This window comes from Uranotaenia lowii, chromosome 1 (assembly GCF_029784155.1).
Source record: "Uranotaenia lowii strain MFRU-FL chromosome 1, ASM2978415v1, whole genome shotgun sequence".
Lineage (NCBI taxonomy): Eukaryota > Metazoa > Arthropoda > Insecta > Diptera > Culicidae > Uranotaenia > Uranotaenia lowii.
Genome location: NC_073691.1, coordinates 115,609,977 through 115,635,508, shown reverse-complemented (window position 1 = coordinate 115,635,508; position 25,532 = coordinate 115,609,977). Strand labels below are relative to the sequence as shown.

At 34.9% G+C, this 25,532-nt stretch overlaps 2 protein-coding genes and 2 long non-coding RNA genes across 6 annotated transcripts in view; 1 reads left to right on the top strand and 3 right to left on the bottom strand.

Moving 5' to 3' along the window:
• Positions 1 to 11,465, bottom strand: part of LOC129739181 (uncharacterized) — a 45,696-nt gene extending 34,231 nt beyond the window's left edge. For both annotated transcript variants that reach the window (XM_055730605.1, XM_055730606.1), the window contains exon 1: positions 11,303 to 11,465. The gene's annotated coding sequence lies outside the window, so the exon portion shown is untranslated. The remainder of the gene's footprint in view (positions 1 to 11,302) is intronic.
• A 1,752-nt stretch (positions 11,466 to 13,217) lies between these two features.
• Positions 13,218 to 14,408, bottom strand: LOC129740128 (uncharacterized). Its single transcript, XM_055731744.1, has 2 exons — positions 13,752 to 14,408; positions 13,218 to 13,675 (listed from the first exon to the last, which is right to left on the bottom strand). The coding sequence occupies exons 1-2, from the start codon at positions 13,933 to 13,935 to the stop codon at positions 13,446 to 13,448; spliced, it is 414 nt and encodes a 137-aa protein (XP_055587719.1). The 5' UTR covers positions 13,936 to 14,408; the 3' UTR covers positions 13,218 to 13,445.
• A 2,806-nt stretch (positions 14,409 to 17,214) lies between these two features.
• Positions 17,215 to 18,218, bottom strand: LOC129739684 (uncharacterized). 2 transcript variants are annotated; one of them, XR_008735940.1, is made up of 3 exons: positions 17,932 to 18,212; positions 17,552 to 17,820; positions 17,215 to 17,447 (listed from the first exon to the last, which is right to left on the bottom strand). It is a non-coding gene; the product is annotated as an uncharacterized LOC129739684 (long non-coding RNA). The 2 variants fall into 2 exon arrangements; XR_008735939.1 differs by having other exon boundaries at positions 17,552 to 18,218.
• A 509-nt stretch (positions 18,219 to 18,727) lies between these two features.
• Positions 18,728 to 19,775, top strand: LOC129740501 (uncharacterized). The gene is made up of 3 exons (XR_008736267.1): positions 18,728 to 18,987; positions 19,058 to 19,247; positions 19,358 to 19,775. It is a non-coding gene; the product is annotated as an uncharacterized LOC129740501 (long non-coding RNA).
• Positions 19,776 to 25,532: the final 5,757 nt, after the last annotated feature.

Below are 25,532 nucleotides of genomic sequence, written 5' to 3'. Positions count from 1 at the left end.
CAATATTGTAAAAACCATTTTTAGAAAAAATCAAAAAAATAAAGAATGGTGAGGAGGTTTTGCGCCCACTGGAGAAGGACCTCACAAGAGGTACACTCCCGCGGGCTTTTCCCTGCTCATAGTAAAAAAAAAAAGAACAATCATAGAAACATTCCTCGTACCGAAATACACTCCCATGCCAAATTTGGTTCCATTTACATGATCAGTTCTCGAGTTATGAAAATTTATTACATTTGTTTGAGAGGCCCCCTCTTCCCTTTCAGGGATAGGTAGGGGCCCCAAACAATTATAGGAACCTTTCCCGGCCTTCAATACCCCCATCTGCCAAATTTCACGCAAATAGGTTCAGTAGTTTGTCAACCGGCTGAGTAGCTCAGCTGCATGATAAAAATTTATAACAAAATTAAGTACGACCGGAGGAGATAAGTAGCCTTACCCCAGACAGTCGCTAAGGTTCGCGACTCAGAGCAAAAGAACAATACGCAAAACTAATCCCGACTCAACCCCAGATCAGAAAGAAATGCCTCAATATCACAAAAAAATATTAGGTTATTTTAGTGGCTTGGATTTATTCGTTTTCCCCCCTTTGTTAGTACTTAAGATTAATGGTTTTTAGTACTTATCTAATGTGTGGCGTGTGTAAAGTCTGTCATGGTGTATCCCTTCGGCGCTCAGCATCGGTGGTACCACCAGAAGAATAGAACATCTCAGTCCACGACTGAGCCGGTCCGCAAGGTATACTCCAACATGGCTTCTGACTAACCACATTTCACGAATGCATCATGGGTGAAATAAATAGGCCTGTTTCACGGGGATCAAAAAGCCAGCATTAAGATAACGCTTATTTTTGGCAAACTTTAACATTTAGCTGAGGATCTTACCGATCTTCTTTTATCCCCTTTTGGCACCTACTCCATCATACGCATGCTGTATATCGCCAAGAATTTTAATCTACTATGAACAAAAGATATTAAAATTATGGCGTGGTCTTACTATTGGAGGTTTTACCTCAGAATGATCAGTGTCATGCACAAATTATTACACCGATTTCTCATGCAATTTCTATAGGATGGTTTTATCATGCATCCAATGTATCACTATGATATCACTGCAATTAGAATAACTTTTAGCAAATGCACGAGATTTCAATATTATATCTCCTCACGTTGCAAAGTGAAGCGGCCAACAATCAAAAAAAAGATAATTGTGATTCTCACAATTTCACAACGCTTCCTTTACGCTGAACTTGCAACTGTTAAGGCGGTTGAATTGTGCAAACGGTTTTATTAGGTGCATTATAGCAACCGTATTCACCACCCATTGTTCGCATAATTTTGAGAGTAAGAACTTGCAATACATCTTAGTAGAGTGGAGTGGAGTAGATGATGCGATGATTTCAGTTGCCATGATAATGTGTTAAAATTTATAGTGCACACTTTTGTCACTCAGAGTTGATCGCATTTGCCAATTTAGATTATATTTGAGTAGAGGGGAGTGAAGTAGGTACATGATGCGATGTTTTATTTGTCGTGATGAAGTGCAAAAGTATAAAACTGCACACTCTTGTCACTCAGAGATGATCTTATCGGCCAAGTTGTATAGGTTAGTAGTCTTCCGATTATGATTGTTCAGATGGTGATCTTGTATTGGAGTCTGCTCTCTACGCTGGACCACAATAGTGTACTCGGACCCACATGCAGTACACTAGGTATCAGTTGTCGATTGGTTTACAACTGATATCAGTCGACGATGGGTTCTGTTGTTGCATGTTGTGCAGTGTTCTGCTACAAGTGATCAACTATTGTGGCTATTCGTTCGATCTGGGGGATAATACCCTTTTCAAGGTGACGATACTAAACCTGTAGCATGCTACCTTAGAAGCAGGTTACAATACCCCCACACCAAATGGCAACAATCAGTCAAATGCATTCAAGCATAACTGATTGTTGACAAATGTACAGTGGTACTCAGTTTTATTCAAACTTTATCATACATGTCATCAATTGACATCCAATTTCAAAAAATGCAGGAGAACAAAAGTTCAAAATGTTTCTCAGTTTTGTGTTTTATTTTTAATTTTTTTTTTATTTTAGAGAATTGTAATGTGGAATCAATCTGTTTTTTTTTGTTTTTTTTTTGTTTTCTTTTTTTTTTTTTTTTTTTATTAGCTTGGAAGAAGAGTTCAATGTTTTTTTTTTAAAGAAAGTTTTAACTATTTATTTTTATTTATCAACTCATGCTTTTATCTTCAAGATATTTTCAAACCAATGTGCTGTTTTTGAAAATTCCCTAAGTGTTCTCGTAAAATAGTAAAAAAAAATCATGCAGGTATCAAATCTTGTGCTGCAAATATGCCGATATTTTTGCCTTCATCATCTTGTAACCCATACGATGTGGCTCCATGTCGCGATATAACTTTACTTGGAACATAAACGGGACCTAGTTTCGCGGAATAATTTTCAGCTGCATTTGAAATTTTAAAATTTTTCTTATATACCAACTGTCCAATACTAAATTCATTTGGGTGATTTTTATGTTTGCTGTCATAAGACTTTTTGTATTTTTCATATTGCTTCTTGTTGTTGTTAATAACTTCTTGATATAATGGACCTAATATTCTTGTTCGTTTCTCAATAAACCTTTCTTCCGATACATCTTCTTCTTGAATTTCATTATGATCTTCTCCATTTATTGTTGCTTCGAAACCGTGAACTAAGTAGAAGGGAGTGAATCCTGTTGAACAATGTTTGCTATTGTTGAGTGAAAATTCTATTTCTGGTAATTTTGTGTCCCAAATTTTATGATTATTCATACAATATGATCGAATGCATGCTAACACTACCCGATTTACTCTTTCAACTGGATTGTTCTGACAGTGTCTTCTACTGTTCAAAAAATGATTAATCTTGAATCGTTCAAAAAGATTTTTGATAGCCACCGACGTAAATGTAACCGCATTATCTGATATGACAGTTTGTGGAACTCCATATTTCAAAAACCATTCCTCATATAAAATCTTCGTAGTCATTTCAGAATTTATTTTCTTAACAGGAAATAAGCGAACATATTTTGTGAAAATATCAAGACAGACTAAAAGATCATTACTTCCATTTTTACTACGTACAAACCCGCTCAAATAATCCATCGCAATTACTTGAAACGGTCTAACTGCAACTTTCTGTTGTCCCATTTGTGGCACTGTAGCAATGGTAGGATATTTCGATTGTTTGCATATTGAGCATTTTGACAAAATCCTTTTCACATCTTTGTTCATCCTAGGCCAGTAATATTTTAATTTAATTCTGTTCAATGTTTTATCTAAACCTAAATGCATTAAGTTGCTATGCTGTTCTTCTACTACACATTGAATTTTATCAGGTGGAACTAAAATCTTCCATTCAAATCTTCCATCTTCCAGGTCCGATCTGGTAGAGACAAATTTCATAACACGATTATTTTGTATTTTAAAATTGGGATATTGTTCAGGGTTGTTCTGTATTTTTGTTTTCAAATCTGTATACCAAGTTGAAGAAGAATTATCGAATATAGCACAAACTGCTCTGCTAAGTGTGTCGCATACCACATTATCACGTCCTTTTCTGTGCTTCAATGTCAAGTCATATTCTTGTAATTTCATTGACCATCTGGACAATCTTGAACTTGGGCGCCATTTCGAACTACAGATGAACGTAATTGCAGAGCAATCCGTTATTAACGTAAAGTGTGATCCCTCAATATATGACCTAAAATGTTCAATGGATTCTAAAGCAGCTAAACCTTCTTTATCCGTTGGCCCATATTTTTTTTCACATGAAGTAAGTTTTCTGGAGAAATATGCTATAATGTGTTCACCGTCATTTAAATTTTGTGTGAGGATGCCAGCAATCGCTACATCACTGGCATCTGTTTGCACTAAAAATTCTTTAGTCCAGTCTGGATTTGAAAGTATAGGCTCAGCCATAAGACATTCTTTGAGTTTTATAAACGCTTGTTCCGCATCTTGTGTCCATATTATTTTTTTAGGTTTCCCTTTAAGCAGATCAGAAATTGGAGCTGAGATTCCACTAAAGTTTGGTATGAAGTTCCTGTAGTACCCTACCATTCCCAGGAAACGACGAATCTCTTTTGGTGTTTGTGGACGCGAAAGTTTTGAAATTGCACTTACTCGTTCTGGGTTTGGTTGATAACCATCTTCCGACAATATGAATCCTAAATACTTAATTTTTTTAACACAAAATTTACATTTTTTTAAATTAATTGACAGATTAGCTTCTCTTAAGCAGTCCGCGACAATTTTTAAATATTTTATGTGGTCATCAAAGTTCGTTGTTGCTACTATTATGTCATCTAAATATGCAAATATGAAAGGTTCATACTTGCCCTCTTTCAGAACTTTATCTAAGATTCTTGACATAGTGGCACTGCTATTTATCAGGCCAAAGCAAAGTCGTTTGTACTGAAAAAGGCCCCTTCCAATGACCTTGAAACTCGTAAATTTTCTACATTTTTTTGCCAAATTAACTTGCAGAAATGAATCTTTTAGATCAAGCACAGAGAAATATTTATTTTTTTCTAGATTGCTCAATATACGCATTGAACTAGCTAATGGGTAAGCATCTTTGATTGTACGAGCATTTAACTTTCTAGCATCTAGACATAATCTTAATTCGCCACTTTCTTTTGTTACAGGTACTACATGGAGCGACCAATCTGATGACGATGGTTCTATAATTCCTAATTTTAAAAGACGATTTATCTCTGCATCTATTTTTTTCTTTATAGAAGGTGACCAAGGATGAGGTTGAAGATGAATTGGTTTGTCATCTGTTAGTACTATTTCGTGTTCCATTATATTGCAGCAGTCTAATTGATCCTCTCGAAAACACTTGAATTGAGATTTTATAGTATTCAATTGATTCATTTGATAATCACTTAATTTATGCGTAACATTCATATCATTGATTATATTAGATTGATCTGCTTGAAAAATATCCTTTGAACTATCAACCGAACAAACAAAACAGTTACTCGATGTTGACGAACTTTCTTCATTTTCGTAGTTTATTTGGAATTTAATGTTGAATAATTTGAAGAAGTCCATTCCCAGCAAACATTTATCGTGGAGTTTTGGTACCACTAAACAGGGAAGGATTTTTGTTACGTTATTCACACTAAATGGTATATCTACGTAACCTGTAATATCCAGCCTTTCACCGCTAGCTGTTGACAACCTGATATTGTGATTAAGTTTTTGAATTGCAAAGTATTCTGTTAAATTTCCAAATTTTGAACCAATTAATGACACTTGGCTACCACTATCCAGAAGCCCGATTAATTTTACTCCTAAAACTTCGAATTTAACATATATTCTTTCATCTCCATCAGTTTTTATTTTTATCTCATTGACTTCACTGAAATATTCATGGCACTTGTTTTTTTTACATTCTTTATTGACCGTTTGTGTACTCTTGTTGTAATCTGAAAAGACAGTTTTAGATTTGGAGGATATTCTCTGTTCTGGGAAAACAACCTCCTTCATTTTTCCCTGCTCAAGTTTTTTTCCTCACAAAATGGACATTCTTCATAGTGGAAATCTGGTAAACCACAACTATAACAAAATATCTGCCGTCTGAAAAAACATGAAGTAAAATGATGTCCTTGTTTGCGACAATTGAAGCAAATATCCTGATTCGGTATTTTGTAATATTTTAAAATTTCTGACCTAGATAAATTTTTCCACGAGTTCTCAATGTTTTTGTTTTTTTCAAAGTGAAATTGTTTGTTTTCATCGTTTGATCGATATCTTCTATCTTTATTCCAATTATTGTATGGGAGTCTATTTTTATTAAGATTAACATGTTGTCTGATTCTGAAATTTTGATTATCTTTGAAATTAGAATTTGATTGATTATCGTTGTAATATGAATTGCCATTATTTCTGAATTTTCCTTGTTGTGATCTATATTTAACGTTATCTTCATTTCTATGCTGAGAATACTCGATTTGATTTGCATTCAAACATTCACTCTCCATTTCATTATCATTTTCTTCCTCAACTTCAACTTCATTAACTCGTATATTATCGAAATCCACTCTATTAGTTTTTTTGTATTCATAATCACTTTTATTCCACCTTCTATTCTCAAAGTTGTTACTCAACCTATTAATAAGAGCTTCATTATTTGAGTCTATTCGATCACATAGCTCTTCTAATGTACTTAAATTATCAATATCAATCAATGCAAACTTATCTCTGTATGTTGGTTTCATGGTATGCCAAATTATTTCAAATTTTTCATTTTCAGTTAAAGGATTTGTCCTACATAAAAAGAATTGTTCCATTCTGACTAAATAGTGTGAAAAGAACTCATTCCTTGCTTGAAACATATTCATTGCTTTCATTTTAACAAAATGATCAATGTTTCTTGGTAAAAATTGTTTTCGCAATGCATGTACAAAGTAATCCCAATTTTTTGTTCTTATTACTGGCCATTTTGTAACAAACCAAATGCTAGCTGGCCCAATCAATAATTGATGTATCGATCTAAATAAGTCATGTTTTGACATGCCTTCAGAAGCTGCAAAAAATTCCACCTGGCGAAGAAAGAGGTTAAGTCCTATTCCATTATCATCACCTGAATACTGAATTGGCCATTTAGAAATTGGCAAGCACTGTCGCGAGTGATTATTGACGTAAAGTCCATAGGTCAGTGGATCTAATCTATTTCGTAAAGGAAATGGTTCTGATATATTGAAACCTGGTGGTAGGATATTTTCATCATCTAGTCTGTAATTAGGTACTATGGGCATATTATTCTCATATCTTTTTCTTTGAGGTAATCTTGACTCATGATAATCCTGTTCTTGTAAATAACTAGAATCTTTGTAATTGACAAAAGGTACATTGTTCGTGTTTTTTTGATAAACTTCAGATTTTTTATTGATGGTTAAAATTCTGTCTAAATAGTCTCTTTGATCATGATTGAATTTGTTTTGGCGACTCATAATGAACTCCCCATCATCACAACTAATTGTTGGGTCCGGGTTTAGCGAGTTCATATAATCTATTCTTTGCTTTCTATTGTAGTTATTCGCGAAGAAATGTGTTTGGGTGAATTGATCTTCGAGATCTGGAAAATTAGGCGATCGACTGTTAGTCAAACGTGAACGTGGGATTGGAAACTCCCGCTCTTCTGAAGTTATTGTAGAATTTTGTTGGATTAGTTTTTTTTTATTTACTTTTTTCTTAGTTCCTGTACGTGCAGAATCCTCATCATATCCGTTAGAGTGTATTTCATTCCCGGTATCAAAATCATATCTAGTGGTTTCTTTTTCTTTTAAATCAATTTCTACATTAATTGGTTTTTCTTTTGGCTTGCTCGTTATTTTATTGTTCAAATCATCTGGAGACATTTGAACTTTTGAAGTTAACGGTATAACTAACTCGCTTTTTTTTTTAATTTCATTTTGAACATCCATTGATTTTTTAACAAAAACCATATTTAATTTTTCGCGAAACTTCGGAGATATAGTGAGCCTTTTTCTCTGTTGATTGTTCATTTTTTTGACACTCATAACTGGCTCCTCTTCACTTGAAATATCCGAATCGTCGGAAAGCACTTGCTTTTCATTACTCATGTTAAAAAAAATGAATAACTATCTTAATTTTTTAAAATGTCCACGAACGTATTTTTAATAAGACACTGTCACACTTTTTTTTTAAATTTTAAACACAAAGGGATGTTTGAAGAATCGGCCTATTATTTCCCAATAATGCATAATAAAAAACAAAAATTAAGATCAAATTTTTAAACCTAATAAGTTCTAAATAAAAGTTAAAAGATGAAATGAAATTATTGATCCTAATGAATACTAAATTAAAAGTCAAAAAGATAAAATCAAATAAATAAACCTTACGAGAACACTAAAAGAATTCAATTTATTATTCCTACCTAAATTAATATTAATTTGTTGAATAAATATATAATTAAAATCAAATAAAACTTAATTTAAAACTCAAGCATTAAAATGGAAATAAATTAAACCAAGCTTTTTCAGAATTTTGTGCCAATGAATTTTTTGGACACTATTCTCCAAACTAAAAAATCAGATCTTTTTCACAGAGCACTGGGTTGCTTTTTTTTTTTTTTGGGATAAAATTTTGTATGTTAATCTCCAAGCACTTTTTAAACGTTGGGCGCCATTTGTCAACCGGCTGAGTAGCTCAGCTGCATGATAAAAATTTATAACAAAATTAAGTACGACCGGAGGAGATAAGTAGCCTTACCCCAGACAGTCGCTAAGGTTCGCGACTCAGAGCAAAAGAACAATACGCAAAACTAATCCCGACTCAACCCCAGATCAGAAAGAAATGCCTCAATATCACAAAAAAATATTAGGTTATTTTAGTGGCTTGGATTTATTCGTTTTCCCCCCTTTGTTAGTACTTAAGATTAATGGTTTTTAGTACTTATCTAATGTGTGGCGTGTGTAAAGTCTGTCATGGTGTATCCCTTCGGCGCTCAGCATCGGTGGTACCACCAGAAGAATAGAACATCTCAGTCCACGACTGAGCCGGTCCGCAAGGTATACTCCAACATGGCTTCTGACTAACCACATTTCACGAATGCATCATGGGTGAAATAAATAGGCCTGTTTCACGGGGATCAAAAAGCCAGCATTAAGATAACGCTTATTTTTGGCAAACTTTAACATTTAGCTGAGGATCTTACCGATCTTCTTTTATCCCCTTTTGGCACCTACTCCATCATACGCATGCTGTATATCGCCAAGAATTTTAATCTACTATGAACAAAAGATATTAAAATTATGGCGTGGTCTTACTATTGGAGGTTTTACCTCAGAATGATCAGTGTCATGCACAAATTATTACACCGATTTCTCATGCAATTTCTATAGGATGGTTTTATCATGCATCCAATGTATCACTATGATATCACTGCAATTAGAATAACTTTTAGCAAATGCACGAGATTTCAATATTATATCTCCTCACGTTGCAAAGTGAAGCGGCCAACAATCAAAAAAAAGATAATTGTGATTCTCACAATTTCACAACGCTTCCTTTACGCTGAACTTGCAACTGTTAAGGCGGTTGAATTGTGCAAACGGTTTTATTAGGTGCATTATAGCAACCGTATTCACCACCCATTGTTCGCATAATTTTGAGAGTAAGAACTTGCAATACATCTTAGTAGAGTGGAGTGGAGTAGATGATGCGATGATTTCAGTTGCCATGATAATGTGTTAAAATTTATAGTGCACACTTTTGTCACTCAGAGTTGATCGCATTTGCCAATTTAGATTATATTTGAGTAGAGGGGAGTGAAGTAGGTACATGATGCGATGTTTTATTTGTCGTGATGAAGTGCAAAAGTATAAAACTGCACACTCTTGTCACTCAGAGATGATCTTATCGGCCAAGTTGTATAGGTTAGTAGTCTTCCGATTATGATTGTTCAGATGGTGATCTTGTATTGGAGTCTGCTCTCTACGCTGGACCACAATAGTGTACTCGGACCCACATGCAGTACACTAGGTATCAGTTGTCGATTGGTTTACAACTGATATCAGTCGACGATGGGTTCTGTTGTTGCATGTTGTGCAGTGTTCTGCTACAAGTGATCAACTATTGTGGCTATTCGTTCGATCTGGGGGATAATACCCTTTTCAAGGTGACGATACTAAACCTGTAGCATGCTACCTTAGAAGCAGGTTACAAGTTTTCGAGTCTATAGGGACAGATAGACAGACAGACAGAAATCCATTTTTTATTCTCGCGTTAGCTTTCACTACGTCGTATAAAACAAAATGTAAACATACAACAAAATGCAAAAATACAAAAACTGACATAAATTAGTCGGAACTTTTTTCATTTAGAATATTTGTAGCCTGGACAACACATCTTATATGTAAAATAAATATTTTGCAGTTGTTTTGATAACTTTTTCAGCAGTTTTCTATTAATTCGTGAGATGTTTCATACGACGTAATGAAAGCTCACGCGAGATATATAGATTGAAAAATGAACATTAATTTTTGTTAATGCTTTGATACGATTTGAACGCTGCTGGTATGATTCGGTAAAAAAAAAATGAAATTTAGAAAGAAAATCTTTTTTTTTCTCTTGTATGTTTTGAAATTTTAATTAGTCTTTGTTAAAATTGTCTTACAAGTTGTTTCTTTTGAGTGAGTGATGTCATTTTGAAAATCGTTTAATCTTTCAAAGCGCTGGAAAAAAATTGAACTCTTGAAATCTTCCATAGATAAGAGACCCATTCGTGAAGAAGATCTTAATAATTGCACATCTAGTTGAAAAAAATCGCCTCTAAACATTAGGGGCATTTGGATGGAAGAAAAAGAAGGAATTTCAAATAATCGCTTTTGTTTTTTTTTTCTAAAAACTTGACAGAATATTCAACTGAATACTCGGCCGAATATTCGTTTCGCCGAATAGTTGAAAAGGTCAATATTCAGTATAAGGCCGTTCGCCGAATACCACTATTTGGTACATCTGTACGAACATATACCTATGAACCCTCAATAAAAAAAAAAACATTGTACGAATGTACAGATAAACCCAATGTTTTATTTTTATTTTAACACTTTAAATGGCTGAAAACATAAATCTAGCTATCAATATGTTGGATATTTTTCCAGAAGATTTACACATACAGTTTATCTCGCCAATCGTATTTTGACACTTTCAAAACTAAGTTCTTCACTATTTCAAACAAGTTTTTTAGTCAAACAGGTCGTTAGACTAACATTTTCATTGGTTTACAAAGCAATGAACAAATGATACAAAATGTTGAGTCAGTTCGATTTAATTAATAAATAGATTCTTCAAATAGGCCTTCGCAAGTGACACTCATGTACTTGTGGCCTAGCAAATCAACCCACACAGTGATTCACGCCTTAGTACCTACCACACAATTCAATGTTAAATCGCCATCAGACTTCCTATTTCTTCTGTCTTAGGAATGTACACCTGGATCAGAAATATTGGGTATGGATATCAAACTTTTGCAAATTTCTGTCGATATACGGTTCGTTGTCTATGCCTGCATACAAATCTTTTGTTTTGTATTATTTTTTTTAAAGAAATCTAATAGGAATCTTGATAGGATAGATATTGGTTATTCCTTTTTTATTTTCTGTTTTCCTGAGCTGGAACTATGATAGCATTCTAAAGTAACTAATTATTTTAGGAGCTAACTACCATAAAGCAATACGGAAGTCTCATATTTTGTTGCTTTTTTAAATTGAATGTAGTACATACCAGTGGTCAAATTGAACGCGCCTTGCACAAACTAAATGCATCAATCGATTGTCACGTCTAACCATTTACTGTTTGAGCGATTATGACACAACCCAATAAAATGCGATCGCAGAATTCACCAAAAATGATCGCCGTATTGGTGTAAGATCTGAACGCGCACCCTTATAATATGGATGGACGACAATCAATTTGATTGTAAATAGTCAACAGCGCTGCCAGTCGAACTTATTTCTCGTCCACGTCATACACAGCAAAAAATTTCTAAAAGTATACGCAATCTAAAACACGAGTGATCTATTTTTTTACAAGTGTAATTAAAAAAAAGATGTAATTTTCCACTCCTTTTGATGTAATTTTAGTCTTTTTTCAAAAAGCGAATAAAAATAAATTGTTTTGGTATAATTTTACATTCCGTGATGTAAAAATAAGGCAGCCAATGAAATTTATATCACAAGTAGTGTAAAATTATATCTGTTTGATTTAAAATTGACTGAAACTGTTTGTTTGTGCCATTTGCCAGTCAAGTCATTTTTCGGAAACCGAGTGTCTTCGTTCCAAGACGAAGCTCAATCATCTCTATGGTAAAAGTGGTAGGTTTTTAAATTAGCAAACAAACGAATGATGTTATTGAAATTGATTATTTGTTTCTTGATTACAGCGAGGGCAGGTTTTAAAGTGGCAGGGATCCGGAATTTGATTGCCAGGAGAGGAATTTGCCAGAACAATCCGAGGCATTTGAAAGCAAAATCTATCCTGACCCGACAGTGACATATGGATCTGGACCATGACAGTCCGGAACGGAATTCCCCTTGGTCCCCCAGTGACGCTAACTGGTTAGAATATCAGCAGAATGCCCCAGTCTGGTGGTGCTCACGATGGTGGGTGTACTTTGTTTTTCTTCACTATTGATGTTTTTTTAAATAAATGTTTAATAGTAGTAAACTAGTGTAATTTTTCTTTTCAAAAGGCTCATAATATTCCATAAAAATGCAAGTATCCCGAAAACAAATCTAAAATTTTACATCGCTGTGTATTTTTACACGACAATAAGCTGTTCCATTTCCGTGCATCGTTTTTGGTCTAAATTTACACGCCTCAATGTAATGATGATGTAATTTTAGATTATAAACGATGTTCCGTTTTCGTGCATCGTTTTCAATCTAAAATTACACGAATTTTTCTTGCTGTGTAGTATACTTTGAAATATACAAGGTAGGTCATTCACGCTAGAAATTAATAAACCATTTATGTTTCAAAAATAACCATTTTTGACCTTTTCCCGGGAAATGCCATTTTATGAGTTCTCCATGAGAACTCATAAAATGACTTTTCGGGGAGAAGTAGAAATATGGTTATTTTTCAAACGTAATCAGAAAGAGCGGAGAAGTAAAAAATGGTTATTTTCAAACCGTAATTAAACGGCAATAGCAATATTGAACTATATTAAAAAATTATCGACAAAATTAAGCAAAAACACGTTATTTACATTATTGTCTGTATTTCTTCAATTCATCATAGTAATTTAGTGGCTAGCGCTAGGCGAACACCAACAGCAGCCGAAACACCCGATAGCATTTAAAGCAGCAAAAGTGATTTTTCCCCCACGACCTCCACCGAATTTAAATGAGAAAACTATACACGGAGAAAAAAGTACAGTTATTCCAACAATATTCCGCCTATATTGAACTATATTTCTGATTATTTCTCGGCTAACTATAAATCTGAAGATTTAAACTATATATATAATTGATTATCTGATTGATATTTTGCGTTCCATATTAGTTATAATAGAGTCAATTATAGTTGTATGATTGATTTTATGCATTCAACTATAAATATAATAGATTCAACTATAATCGAATGATTGAGGTTGTGCATTTAACTATAAATATAGTAAATTCAATTATACTGGTACAATTGGTTTAATTGTAAATATAATAGATTCCATTATATTTCTATGATTGATTTTAATCGTTCAACTATAGATATTGTAGAATCAAATTACGTTTATTTTGGTAGTCATCATATTTATTGTTCAAATTATAGCCACTTGCTAAAATTATTCTATCAATTTCAAATTTTGTATTTATTTTTTTATCATAAATGCCACCTACAATTAACAAAGATCCGCGCGTTTCTGTTTTTAACTTTCGCCAGCAACCTGCCATCGCTGTCCTCGGATAGATCCTCGCAGGTTGATACTTCTTGGCTCCGGACACTTGGGCTGGGTTCCCGGCTCCGTAAATTTCGAGGTAGCAGCATTTCGAGCCCTTCCGGCCAACACATTTTTTTTCGAGAGCCTAAAAGCGGTCTGCTGTGGTGAAATGATATGAAATTTCCTTTTGAACGGCGTAGAATCCCATGGAATTAAATCTGTTGGAACAACAGAGATGGGAAAAAGAGAAAATAGAAAGTTATTAAAAGAAAAATAAAAAATAAACTATCTCACCCGTAGTTTTCCTATTTTTTTTGCCACCGGTAAACGCCAGCAGGCCCTCAGATCGATGACGTTTTCTGTACTCGGGGGCTCCCGGTGGAAAATTGCGCTCCTCACGAGATAATTTGTTGATACCTTCTTCAGCTGCCAGCAGATTACACCAACCGACGCACATATCACTGGAAGGGCAAACCATATCACAGGTCAATCCGACTGGGTTACCCACTTTAGACAGCGAGCTGCCTCACGAAGGGCGGCCCTTTTCGTCAGGGTCGTGTGCTTGATGTCCGCGCTAGGAGGCTCTTAATATCCGGCAGGTCCTTTCGGGCCAAAACACTAGCAAAACTCATGCTGAGATGTTTTTCTTTCCTCGAAGTTTCGTCGGTCGTTTGGCCGATGCCGACGGGCTTGTTCCTATAGGATTGGTTCCTTATCGCAGCGCAGCACTTGAACTTGGACTCGAGGTAACGTGAACAATACAAATAAAGTGGCAAACAACTAAAAACCTGTTCCGGTTCCGAATCATAGTTTTCTTTATCTTTTATGAAGTTGTATTCGCTTTAAAATGTCGAATCAGTGACAAAGACTATATGCCGAAGAATATAAAGTCATAAAATTCTATAATACATACATTTGTTGGAAATATATTTCAATTAAATTTCAACTTAACTTCGATGTTTAGTATAGTTGAAAACCAAAATTCAATCATACAATTGTAGTTGAATCTATCATATCTACAGTTGAATCAATTATACCATTACAATTGAATCTATTATATTCATAGTTGATTGCATAAGGTCAATCAGCAGTTTGTAGTTGAATCTATTGTATTTATAGTTGAATGCATAAAATAAATCATACAGTTGAATGCATTATATTGATAGTTGATTGCGTAAGGACAATTAGAAGTATGTAGTTGAATCTATCATATAAGTAGTTAAAAGCGAAAAAATCAACTGCGTTTCGATAATTGGTATAACAAGCTGAAATAATTGTAACAACTGTCGTCTTTTTTCTCCGTGTATAGTTATAACCTAACGTCGGTGCCGAATAACTCCGGAAGTGGTGATCCCATATGCCTGGGTGGCATTTTGTAGATCCGTAGCTTCAGCAAATGGCCAACATATCAGTGCCACAACACCATAGGGCTGTTCGTTTACGGGGGGTTGAATAATTTATTGATTACCGGCGGGTGATGTTCTTCAAGTAGTCCAGCCGGCTCCAGCTCCTTCCGGATGGTGAAAAAAATGGTCGTTATAGTATCTCGCATTTCGCAAATAAAAACTTGCCGGCAGATTGTGCGAAGACCGCTTGTGCTTTTTCAGCTTTCGTTTGTTGTGGCTGATTACTATGAACCGGTAGCATTGACTTTATGATAATTTTTGTTTTTTTTTTATAAAAATTTCAAGTGGGATCTTCTAATCCGTGTCCTGAAATATTTTTTGTTAGGTTAGAATTTTTATTTAAAGATAATCAATATGAAACTATTTACCCTTTATCATACCATCAGATTTGATGTGTTCCGGATTACATGGACCGATTTAATTGAGAACTCGATTCAGTTACGCGGTATAATGGAATTTTCTTAAACGCGTTCGTCTGCACATCGATTGTATTCAAAATGGCTACGATAAAAACACCAAATTATTCAAACATTTTCTGGTTAACGCGCGAGAACTACAAAAATGGTTAAAATTCATTAAGGAAAAATTCTTAAAAAATAACCATATTGCCAGTTTTTGGGCCAAAGTCATAAAATGGTTATTTTTGAACCAAAAAAGGTTAAATAAAAATGAGCGTGTTCCGCTCTCTTTCAACGTTTGTAGAGAACCCGAAAAATAGTTATGGAAAAAATCGGCAAATGTATGGAATTTATCAAAAAACACATTTTTCTTAAAATTGACTAGCGATAAAATTAGGAGAAAAATATGCACTGATGCATTTTAATGCAAAGAAAAATATTTGGATTTTCAACACCTTTAAAGTAACATTCAATAGGCTTTTTGTCGATTTAAAACTAAAATTTGGTGATATTTTTCCTTGCTTTTTTCCTGCGTGATTTGAAAGAAAATCCAAACTAGTTGACTTTTTATCACAGAAATATGAAATCTTTTAGATCACATCCCGAATAGCAAAGACCATGGTATTAAAATAACTGAACAATGGTTTTTAGTTTAACAATAAAATCCATCGTATTTTAATCGTATTTGAAAATATCAGAAACACGGTAAAACAATAATTTTATTGTAATTATTATTGTTACAGTGAACTTCATGGTAAAATCAAAATCCGAACCAAAAAGAACATTAGTAAAATTTTGCTAGTTTTGCATATATCAATTTTTTCGTGTAGGTATTTGTTTTTGCGACCGCGTGCCATTTTGGCCTAAATATTTTTTTTTGTGGCTGACAATTTTCTTGTGAAATCGCCGTGGTAAGTCCTTTTTTAACAATAACTAACTTCATTTACCTTATTCCCTACAATTTTAACTCATTTTTTTGGTAGTTTTTAGCTGTTTCGCGGCTCCTGCTACAGCGAGAATGACAACATCGGAACGATCATGGATTTGCACCACGAATCAATCAACCACCTCAAACCAGTTGCTTCAACTAGTAGCAACAGCAACCCATTGCAGTATGAGGACAACTATTCTGAAAATTATCCGAAGGAGGAAGCTGGGGATGCTGGAACTTCCAGTGGTTCTTCCACCGAGCTTTCTCTACCAATTCGTTTACCACCAGTTCCGGAACGCCAACCAAGTAGAGTTAGCTGCCTGGCCAGAATCCATCTTTGAACCATGGTCCGGTGCCGAATATCAAAAAGGACTGAAGACGAACATCATGCTTATCGAAGTGTTCGATAATATTATCCTAGGTTATTTGCATCTGAATGATTCCTTGCTCAATTCAGAAAGAATCCTGCAACTATGGGTACGGCTTCCGGGTAGCAACGCTCCAGGCCTCAATACTTGCATTTTGAAGCTGGCTATATGGACACCATTTCGACTTCAAGCGGTAATCACTTCCCGAATACGAAAATATTGTAACAGAACAGTTCCTGTAGTAGTTCTAAAACGATTTGAAACAGCGTAAAAAAACGTTTAGAAAATGATATCTGAAACCATAAAAAACATTGCACTTATCTTGAATTCCAAAACGACGGTCTGTTGAATATGGCGTTAAGTTATGTTACTGTTTAAAACTATTAAAACCTTTATATGGAAGCACTGTTCCTCAAATAGTTGAGATAACTTCCAAAAACCACTCATGGAAACATATTTAGAATTCAAAACCGTTATAGTTGAAGTTATCCTTGAGGTGCGCTTGTAACTGAACGTTTACAGTAACAGTTATGATACGATTCCACAAAATGTTCTTCCTGCATTATACTGATAATTATGGTTCGCGTTAATGGCGGATGCACTAAGAGGGAATTATTTTTCGGAGTTTTCGGATGTTATTTAAAATAATTTGAATTCACTATATATTTTATTTTATTATTTTTACTTACATTAATTTCATTCTGCATACAAATTTATAATTAATTCTACGTTCAACTCGCGTAGCTTATCTATGTTAAAACAAGTGTGCACAGATATTGGCAAATTCGGTCCGAAATCTACACTGCATGGCCATAGCTACACCAGCGAGGGCAGTCCCCACAGCCGGGGAACTCGGGCTGCATATAAATAAGCAGTTTTCGGCGACACTAAAATAAAATAAAGAACAAAACAGGAAACATATAAGGAATTAGTTCGATGCAAAATTTGGCTCCCATAAGCAGCAGGTAAAAGAGAAACATAATCCACTCACCTTAAATATTTTCATCTTTTGGCCTAATTGTTGGGCTGTACTGAGTCCAGCCTTCGGTGCGCCGGCTTCCTGATCCTTTGCGGGAGATAAGACAGCAATTTCGCACTAATTGTTGATCTACAGCATCAAAAATTCGTGCGAAATTGCTGTTGATTTCCGTTTTACCACCAACCTCAATTTCTTCTTCTTTTTTGTGTTGCTCAAAACTGCTAGCAGTCATGACAGCTATCATCAGAGGTGCCAGGTGTCCCGATAAATCAGGATTTGTCCTAATTTTTGAAAAATGATTTATTAAATGTATTGCATCGTCGTAATTTTTTTTTTCAAATAAACTGCAGGTCAGGCAATATACTTTGCATAAATTAAAGCGTCTACAGTACCATTTTTCGTGTTCATTTATACAAATTAAGCAGAATTGGTGGTCCTGAATCCTGATTTTTTTCTTCATGGTGTCCTGATTTTTAACAAAACCACCTGGCATTCCTGGCTGTCATCCAGAAACCTTCGTGACTTTTTATATAAACGTGGAGGCTTGGTTTTAATCGTTTTATTTTAAATGTATTTATTTGACTCGGATAGTTTTACCTAATAGCTATGTTATTATAAAAAGTCACAGTTGCTGGAGAAGTTCGATTATCGTTTTGATTGTTTGAGGTAGAGTTTTTTCGTATGCGGGATATGCAATTGAAAAAATGTCTTTTGAATCAAAGAATTTGTTTAAAATCAAATTCCAAAATTATTCGGTTCAAAAAATTAATTCTTTCTTTCAAAAATTATTCATTTGAATCAGAACGAGAATTCATTGATTCAAAGAAAACAGAAGTTTGATTAAAAAAACTGAGTGTTTTGAATCAAAGTCAGTTTTGTTTTGTTTCAAAATCCAAGTTTTCTCTGCGTGTATATGTCAACCAACGCACTTTGTTAGAATTTGTACTAAATTTGCAGGAAAATACATCATCTCGAAGCCAAAAATATTGTTTCCACAACTGCCTCTACCAGTGGGCGGTAAAAGGGCTAGTTTGATATCCAAGTTTAGTTAGATATTTTGATAAGAACCCGAATAGCAAAGACCATGGTATTAAGATAACTGAACAATGATTTTCAATTTAACAATCAATTTCATCGTAGTTTCTAAATATATTTCAACCGCATTTAATTATGAAATCACTGTAATTTTCAAAGTCACCGTGAAGTATATCGTAAATTCAAAATTTTTCATAGTGACTGAAAATGACAGAAGTACGGTATCACCATAATTTTCTTGTGATTATTATTGGAACTGTGTACTTCATGGTAAAATGAAAATCCAAACCAAAACGAACAATGGTAAACTTTTGGTTTTTCTACTCATTCTCAATTAATCGTGTAGAAATTTATTTTTGAGTGCGCGCCATTTTGGGGGTAATTTTTTCAGCGATTTCAAAATATCTTGGATGGTAAGTAGCTTTTTAAACTTATTTTGTATTTCTGAGCTGTATTTTTAAAAATCCATATTTATTTTTTCAGATGCCGTTCCATGGCTCCGGTTGCAGGAAGCGGCTCTTGACAAAGCCTCCGGCCAAATTTCCCCGGAGACGGCAGTGGATAACGATAGCCGTCGGAAATGTACCGTGTTAGTCGATTCTCGCGGAGGACGACCTCGGAAAGGATCATGTTCTACTGGCGAATACAAATGACAAGTCCGGGAGCATCTGTAGTAAGTATTTCTTCCCGTTTTTTCATCGGAGCTAGCAAAAATGTTGCGTAATTCGTCGACACAACTTCTTTTTTTCGGTAAATTTTTAATCATTCGTTTTCGGTTTTCAGGCTGATGGATTTTCTGTCCATACACAGGCAGCATGAAAGGCAGCTGGCGGTCCACCAAGACGGAAACAAATTTGGAATCACGCACCATTTGCAGCAGGTCGGAGCTGTACACATTTAAAACGGGATCGAGGTGCAGAAATCTGTGAATTGTGAAAAATTGTTTTAAGTGAAAAGTGCGAAAATATTGGTTAAAAGAAGAAACATTGTGAAAATGATGTTCCACATCAATATTGTGTTTTTTTATTTCGATTTTTAACAAGAAACTAACAATTGAAACAATATTAACCAGTTTGCTAAAGTTATTTCTTGTTTTGGAGAATATTATTCCTGATTGATCGTGTTTGTGACAAACATAAACCAAGCACGACGAATCATGAATAAAATTCTTTGAAATGAGCGATAACTTAAGCAACATATTCCAATCCAAAATATTATTAATTCATTGTAAACCATGAAATTCTAAGGTAAAAACAAGCATCTATACCATAGATATACCTTGACTTTCATCTTCTCTAAAACAATCAAAACAAATGTCATTTCATAGTTTTATTATGAAAAAATGGAAGCTTTTATTACCATGGACTTCATATTATTGAGCTTCCGAATGTATGGAAAATCGCCATTTTTTTCATGGTCACGCTGCATAACAATACCCCTTTTTCATGGTTATTTTCACCAAAACGATGAAATTTATGGTCGAAAAATATGAATTCCAATGTGCATTCACGGTATCGAGGACGATAATATTTATGGTCTGTGAATATGGAATTCATGGTTTTTTCACGGTGAATTTCTATTCGGGAAGACATTTCTCGAATGTGACTAAATTTTTCATAGAAAGGGAGTTTAGGATTTATTGGAGAAAAAAATAAACAAATAAAAATCTGACACCGATATTTTTTGTTGTAGGTGGTGACTTAATGGTATATATTTCGCTGTTGCGATTTTCATTAAGCTTCTTCTGTTAACAAAACATTGCTTTACAAATTTTGTAAATATTACCTCTACTTTTTTATTCATTTTTTGTAAACCTCTATAAATGCGGCAATTCGGCTAGGTGGAGGGCTTTGAGAAACTTTAACTGAAACAGATTAAATCGTTTTAGAACTATTTACAAAAATTGGGTTGTCACAATATTTTTCTACTCGGGAAACTTGAACTTATTGTCATTGAAGTTGAAATCCGAAGTTTTCGCGCTGGTGATCGGCAACCTTGCCAACTAGCGACGTTGTGAAATATCATTACTGGGAACGCTTTTGTAAAGTAATAACCAGCGTGCCTATACAGCTACGGGTGGTTGCAAATTGAGCAACAGTAGGCAAGGAGTACCAAACGTTTCACATTGGTGGGGGGTGGAGACGGAGCGCTTTTTGACAGCGAATTGTTCGCCTACCATGCCTATGATTACGATTGCCTGTCACAAGATGGACGATTCCGTGTATTCACGCAGAGTAAACTTGAATTTTGGAACGAATTAAATCTGACTTTGTTTCAAAACATTCATTTTTTTGAATCCAGCTCCTGTTTTTTTTTTGAATCAATGAATTATAGTTTTGATTGAAAATAATAATTTTTGAAAGAAAGAATAAATTTTTTGAATTGAATAACTTTGGACTTTGATTTCAAACAAATTCTTTGATTCAAAAGAAATTTGTTCAATTGCATATTTCTTTAGAAACAAAGTAAATTTGCTTTCAACCGAAGAAAAATGTTTTAAACTGAAAAGAATAATTTTTTGAAACAAAAACTTCAAACTTAGAAGATATTTTGCATTGACTTGCAAGAAGAACAGAAAACCGAAAAATCGAATAAAGTTCGGCCGCTCGTTTTAAAAATCAAACCAGTGAATCGGAGTAAGCTATAAATAAGGAGGATTCAGGGTGCCAAATTGTAAGTGTAAGTTGATAAATACTGAATATTTAAGTGAATTCAAGATTTTCTAAAACGCTTGTATAGTTACAGGACCACGGCCGACGGATAGATTTCCAAGTCTCTCGAACATGGAGAAAGCTGCGCAAAGTAACACCTCCCCAAATCCCGCGGTCGTATTTTTTCGGCCCAATCTTCAACGGCAATCACCAGTCAGACCAGCCAGCAGCTGGAGTGGCTTTCGGAAGTTTATTAACCGGGCCACGGAGAATGCGAAACTTTGTCAACGATATCAAGGACCCTACTCGGTTATAGTGAACCAGTGTTTTATGTGTTGGTGAATAAAAAAGAATTTAAGAACTAAAATTGTATCTTTTTATTATTCAAACTCCTAATAGGAACTTCGAAACAACAGGGTAAAAATCTTCCAATTGGAATAAATGGAAAATGGTTCAATGAATAAATGCTTTTAAATCTATATCTAAATTACCTTTGAGCAAAGATAATAACTTTAAATCAAATGAAACTGGTTTTTGTATAAAAGAATTAATATTTTGAATCTAAGATTTTTCAAAAGAAAAAATCTTTGAAACAGAGGAAAATGCATTTGAACCAAAAGATTTTTTATTTAAACCAAAACCAAAGGAAAAAATCCTTTGTTTTTGCGGCACTTTCCTTTGAAATAAAAAATCTTTGATATAAGAACACACCCGAAGTTGTACACGTCCTGATAATAACTTGTCGCCAGTGAGTGTCGCCAGTGCTCATTGACGAAAACTCCGGTTTGGGGATTCAGCGACAATACTTTCGACGGAAGTTTCGGGGTTAACGAATTCTTGCTGTTGAAAGTGATCTTCACAAATGAAGCCAAAGATGTCATAAAATGGTTATTTTTCAACCACAACGCAATAAGAAAATGGAGCAGAAAATTTCAAGTTTTCATTCAATTTCCATTTCTTTCGAAGTCGATGTATTTTTTATAAGCTTTATGGTTGAATTCTAACCACATTTGGTTAATGCGTTCCAGTTCAAAAACGGTTTTTAGTGGTTTTCGAAATCTATCGTGTTATTTTTTTCTTTCAAAAGTAGGTAATCAAAAACGACCGTGTACATCGCTTGATATACACGCTCATATTTTTTTAACCATTAATGACTTTTCTTGAACCATTTTATGAGATTTCCGATAGAACTGCGATTATTGTTGTTTTTTAAACATAGTGTACGGTTGAATTTCAAGCATTTTCGAAGTTCTGACGAAAGATGTAGAAAATGGTTGAATTTCAAACACAAATATGTGATAAAAACAGTTGCCATCTTTGGACGCGCAGAAAACTTGTTTGTTTTAAACTGCTGTGCGTCGCATCGACTGATTGTTTTAGATATTTTTTTACTCCGGGGGAATTACCGGGGGGATCCGGATGAGGAGCTTCCAGTTGAAACCTGCAGACACAGGCAACAGCAAAACCAACGACAGCGATGCGGAAGGAGACAAATCTTCCGACAAGGGCGTTTCTAATTCCAATAGGGAGGTGGTCCTGAACTTCCATCCGGGATCATCTAAACACCGAAGGGGATATGAAAACGACGGTTGTTTTGCTTGAGACCAGTCTGCATAGGCGCGGGCATTTTCCACAAGGTAAGTTTTCATGTTATGATGGATTTCTCAAAATTTCGATAGAACTAACAGTTGTCAGTATTTTTTTTTTTCATTACAGCAATGATGAGATAAACACTTCCCTTCGCTCAGTGGGCCTATCTGGTTCGAAAAGCTGCAAGTTAAGTATCCAGCACGATGGGAGTAGCAGCTCCCCGAATCGGGTGCTCCGTAGTCACCGGAAAGCAGCAAGGCTTCATCCGTTCATGGCGGCAACAGAGGTAGACGAGGCAACCAGACCAAATTCTACAATAATTTTTGGATGGACGGTCATAATTGTATCACATTGGTAAACATGTAAATACTTAAATAAAGCTTTCATTTATTAAATTCATATTTGGCTCGTCGTTCTATATTCATTAAGATCAATTTTCCCTGAATTTCTGCTCATTTTCACTTTTTTTATTATGCCTGAAAAATAACCATAATCCAAGTTCTTCTCAAAATCTCATTTTATGAGTTTTCCCTGAAAACTCATAAAACGACTTAACCCACAAAACTTCGATTATGGTTATTTTTCAAGCATTAATGGTTCAATATGGCCGAGCGTGTAAAAAAAAAAAAACAAATATTGCAGAAATTGCACCTCACGCTCGGCCATATTGAACCATTAATGCTTGAAAAATAACCATAATCGAAGTTTTGTGGGTTAAGTCGTTTTATGAGTTTTCAGGGAAAACTCATAAAATGAGATTTTGAGAAGAACTTGGATTATGGTTATTTTTCAGGCATAATAAAAAAAGTGAAAATGAGCAGAAATTCAGGGAAAATTGATCTTAATGAATATAGAACGACGAGCCAAATATGAATTTAATAAATGAAAGCTTTATTTAAGTATTTACATGTTTACCAATGTGATACAATTATGACCGTCCATCCAAAAATTATTGTAGAATTTGGTCTGGTTGCCTCGTCTACCTCTGTTGCCGCCATGAACGGATGAAGCCTTGCTGCTTTCCGGTGACTACGGAGCACCCGATTCGGGGAGCTGCTACTCCCATCGTGCTGGATACTTAACTTGCAGCTTTTCGAACCAGATAGGCCCACTGAGCGAAGGGAAGTGTTTATCTCATCATTGCTGTAATGAAAAAAAAAAATACTGACAACTGTTAGTTCTATCGAAATTTTGAGAAATCCATCATAACATGAAAACTTACCTTGTGGAAAATGCCCGCGCCTATGCAGACTGGTCTCAAGCAAAACAACCGTCGTTTTCATATCCCCTTCGGTGTTTAGATGATCCCGGATGGAAGTTCAGGACCACCTCCCTATTGGAATTAGAAACGCCCTTGTCGGAAGATTTGTCTCCTTCCGCATCGCTGTCGTTGGTTTTGCTGTTGCCTGTGTCTGCAGGTTTCAACTGGAAGCTCCTCATCCGGATCCCCCCGGTAATTCCCCCGGAGTAAAAAAATATCTAAAACAATCAGTCGATGCGACGCACAGCAGTTTAAAACAAACAAGTTTTCTGCGCGTCCAAAGATGGCAACTGTTTTTATCACATATTTGTGTTTGAAATTCAACCATTTTCTACATCTTTCGTCAGAACTTCGAAAATGCTTGAAATTCAACCGTACACTATGTTTAAAAAACAACAATAATCGCAGTTCTATCGGAAATCTCATAAAATGGTTCAAGAAAAGTCATTAATGGTTAAAAAAATATGAGCGTGCTATTTAGACTCCTGTGCAAATAATTTCCACGCAGAAACCCGCTTAATAAAAATTCTACTAGGGCTACTAGAATTCTAGTAGCAGTTCTAGTAGAATTCTAGTAGAATTTCCACAGGCAGCCAAGTAGAAAATGGCCCAACCGTTTCTACTTGGAATGAATTTTCCCGTTTCAGAATGACAGTTCTCGCCCTCAGCTGGCATGATACGGTAGTATTGGTGTGTTTTGAAGGTCTTTCAGTGTGTGTGTGAACCAAAAATAAAAATGTATATGTATGAGTGAGTGTTAATTGAAAATTGCATTGAAGGGAATTTCGGAAAATTTCAATGAAATGTTTCTTTTATTTTCAATAAATTTATCAAATATTATATTTAAAGCACACCAATTATAAACGTTTTTATCACTTACACTTTACACTTATTTGTTTCAATGTAAATTTCAACACATCACTGCCGAAAGGCTTAACCTAATTCACTTTTCCGAGGCGGACGAAGAATCTGAGCGACCCGTTGTTTCCTTACGTGTAGTTCGTTTTTTATATTTTCCACCGTCATTGTTTGGTTCTAAAACGGTTTGTGCCGAAAAAATCACCTGCAGCAGAGCTCCAACCTCCGGCCGGATCCATATACTGCTAGTGTTGAGGTAGCACCAGTCTGACATCCAAATAGGCCGCCTCCCGGTTTTAGACGCTCGGAAATATTATGGCAAGCTCTGTCGCAATTGATTTTTTGGCTGGACGTCGACTAAAGTGAAAGAAATAAAGCAATTAGTTATTTAAATTATGAACGATGAAAGAAAACTTACCATTGCGCTCTTCGGTCCTCGAAAGTAGGAAGTAAAATGGCCGCTGAGAAAAAAATTCTTTGCTCTTCGTTTTCTCTGCATCAGTGCTGCCATGTTTTAAGAATGGCAAAAATATTTATCTTACTTTAAATATTGATGATTTCATTAATCATTATTCATTGAAAAGAAAGTTAAGGTTCT

Coding starts and splice junctions, on each gene's coding strand:
- LOC129740128 (XM_055731744.1), bottom strand. CDS start 13,935: ATGGTTTGCCCTTCCAGTGATATGTGCGTCGGTTGGTGTAATCTGCTG. Junction 13,676..13,751: donor AAAAAATAGGAAAACTACGG/GTGAGATAGTTT, acceptor TTGTTCCAACAG/ATTTAATTCCATGGGATTCT.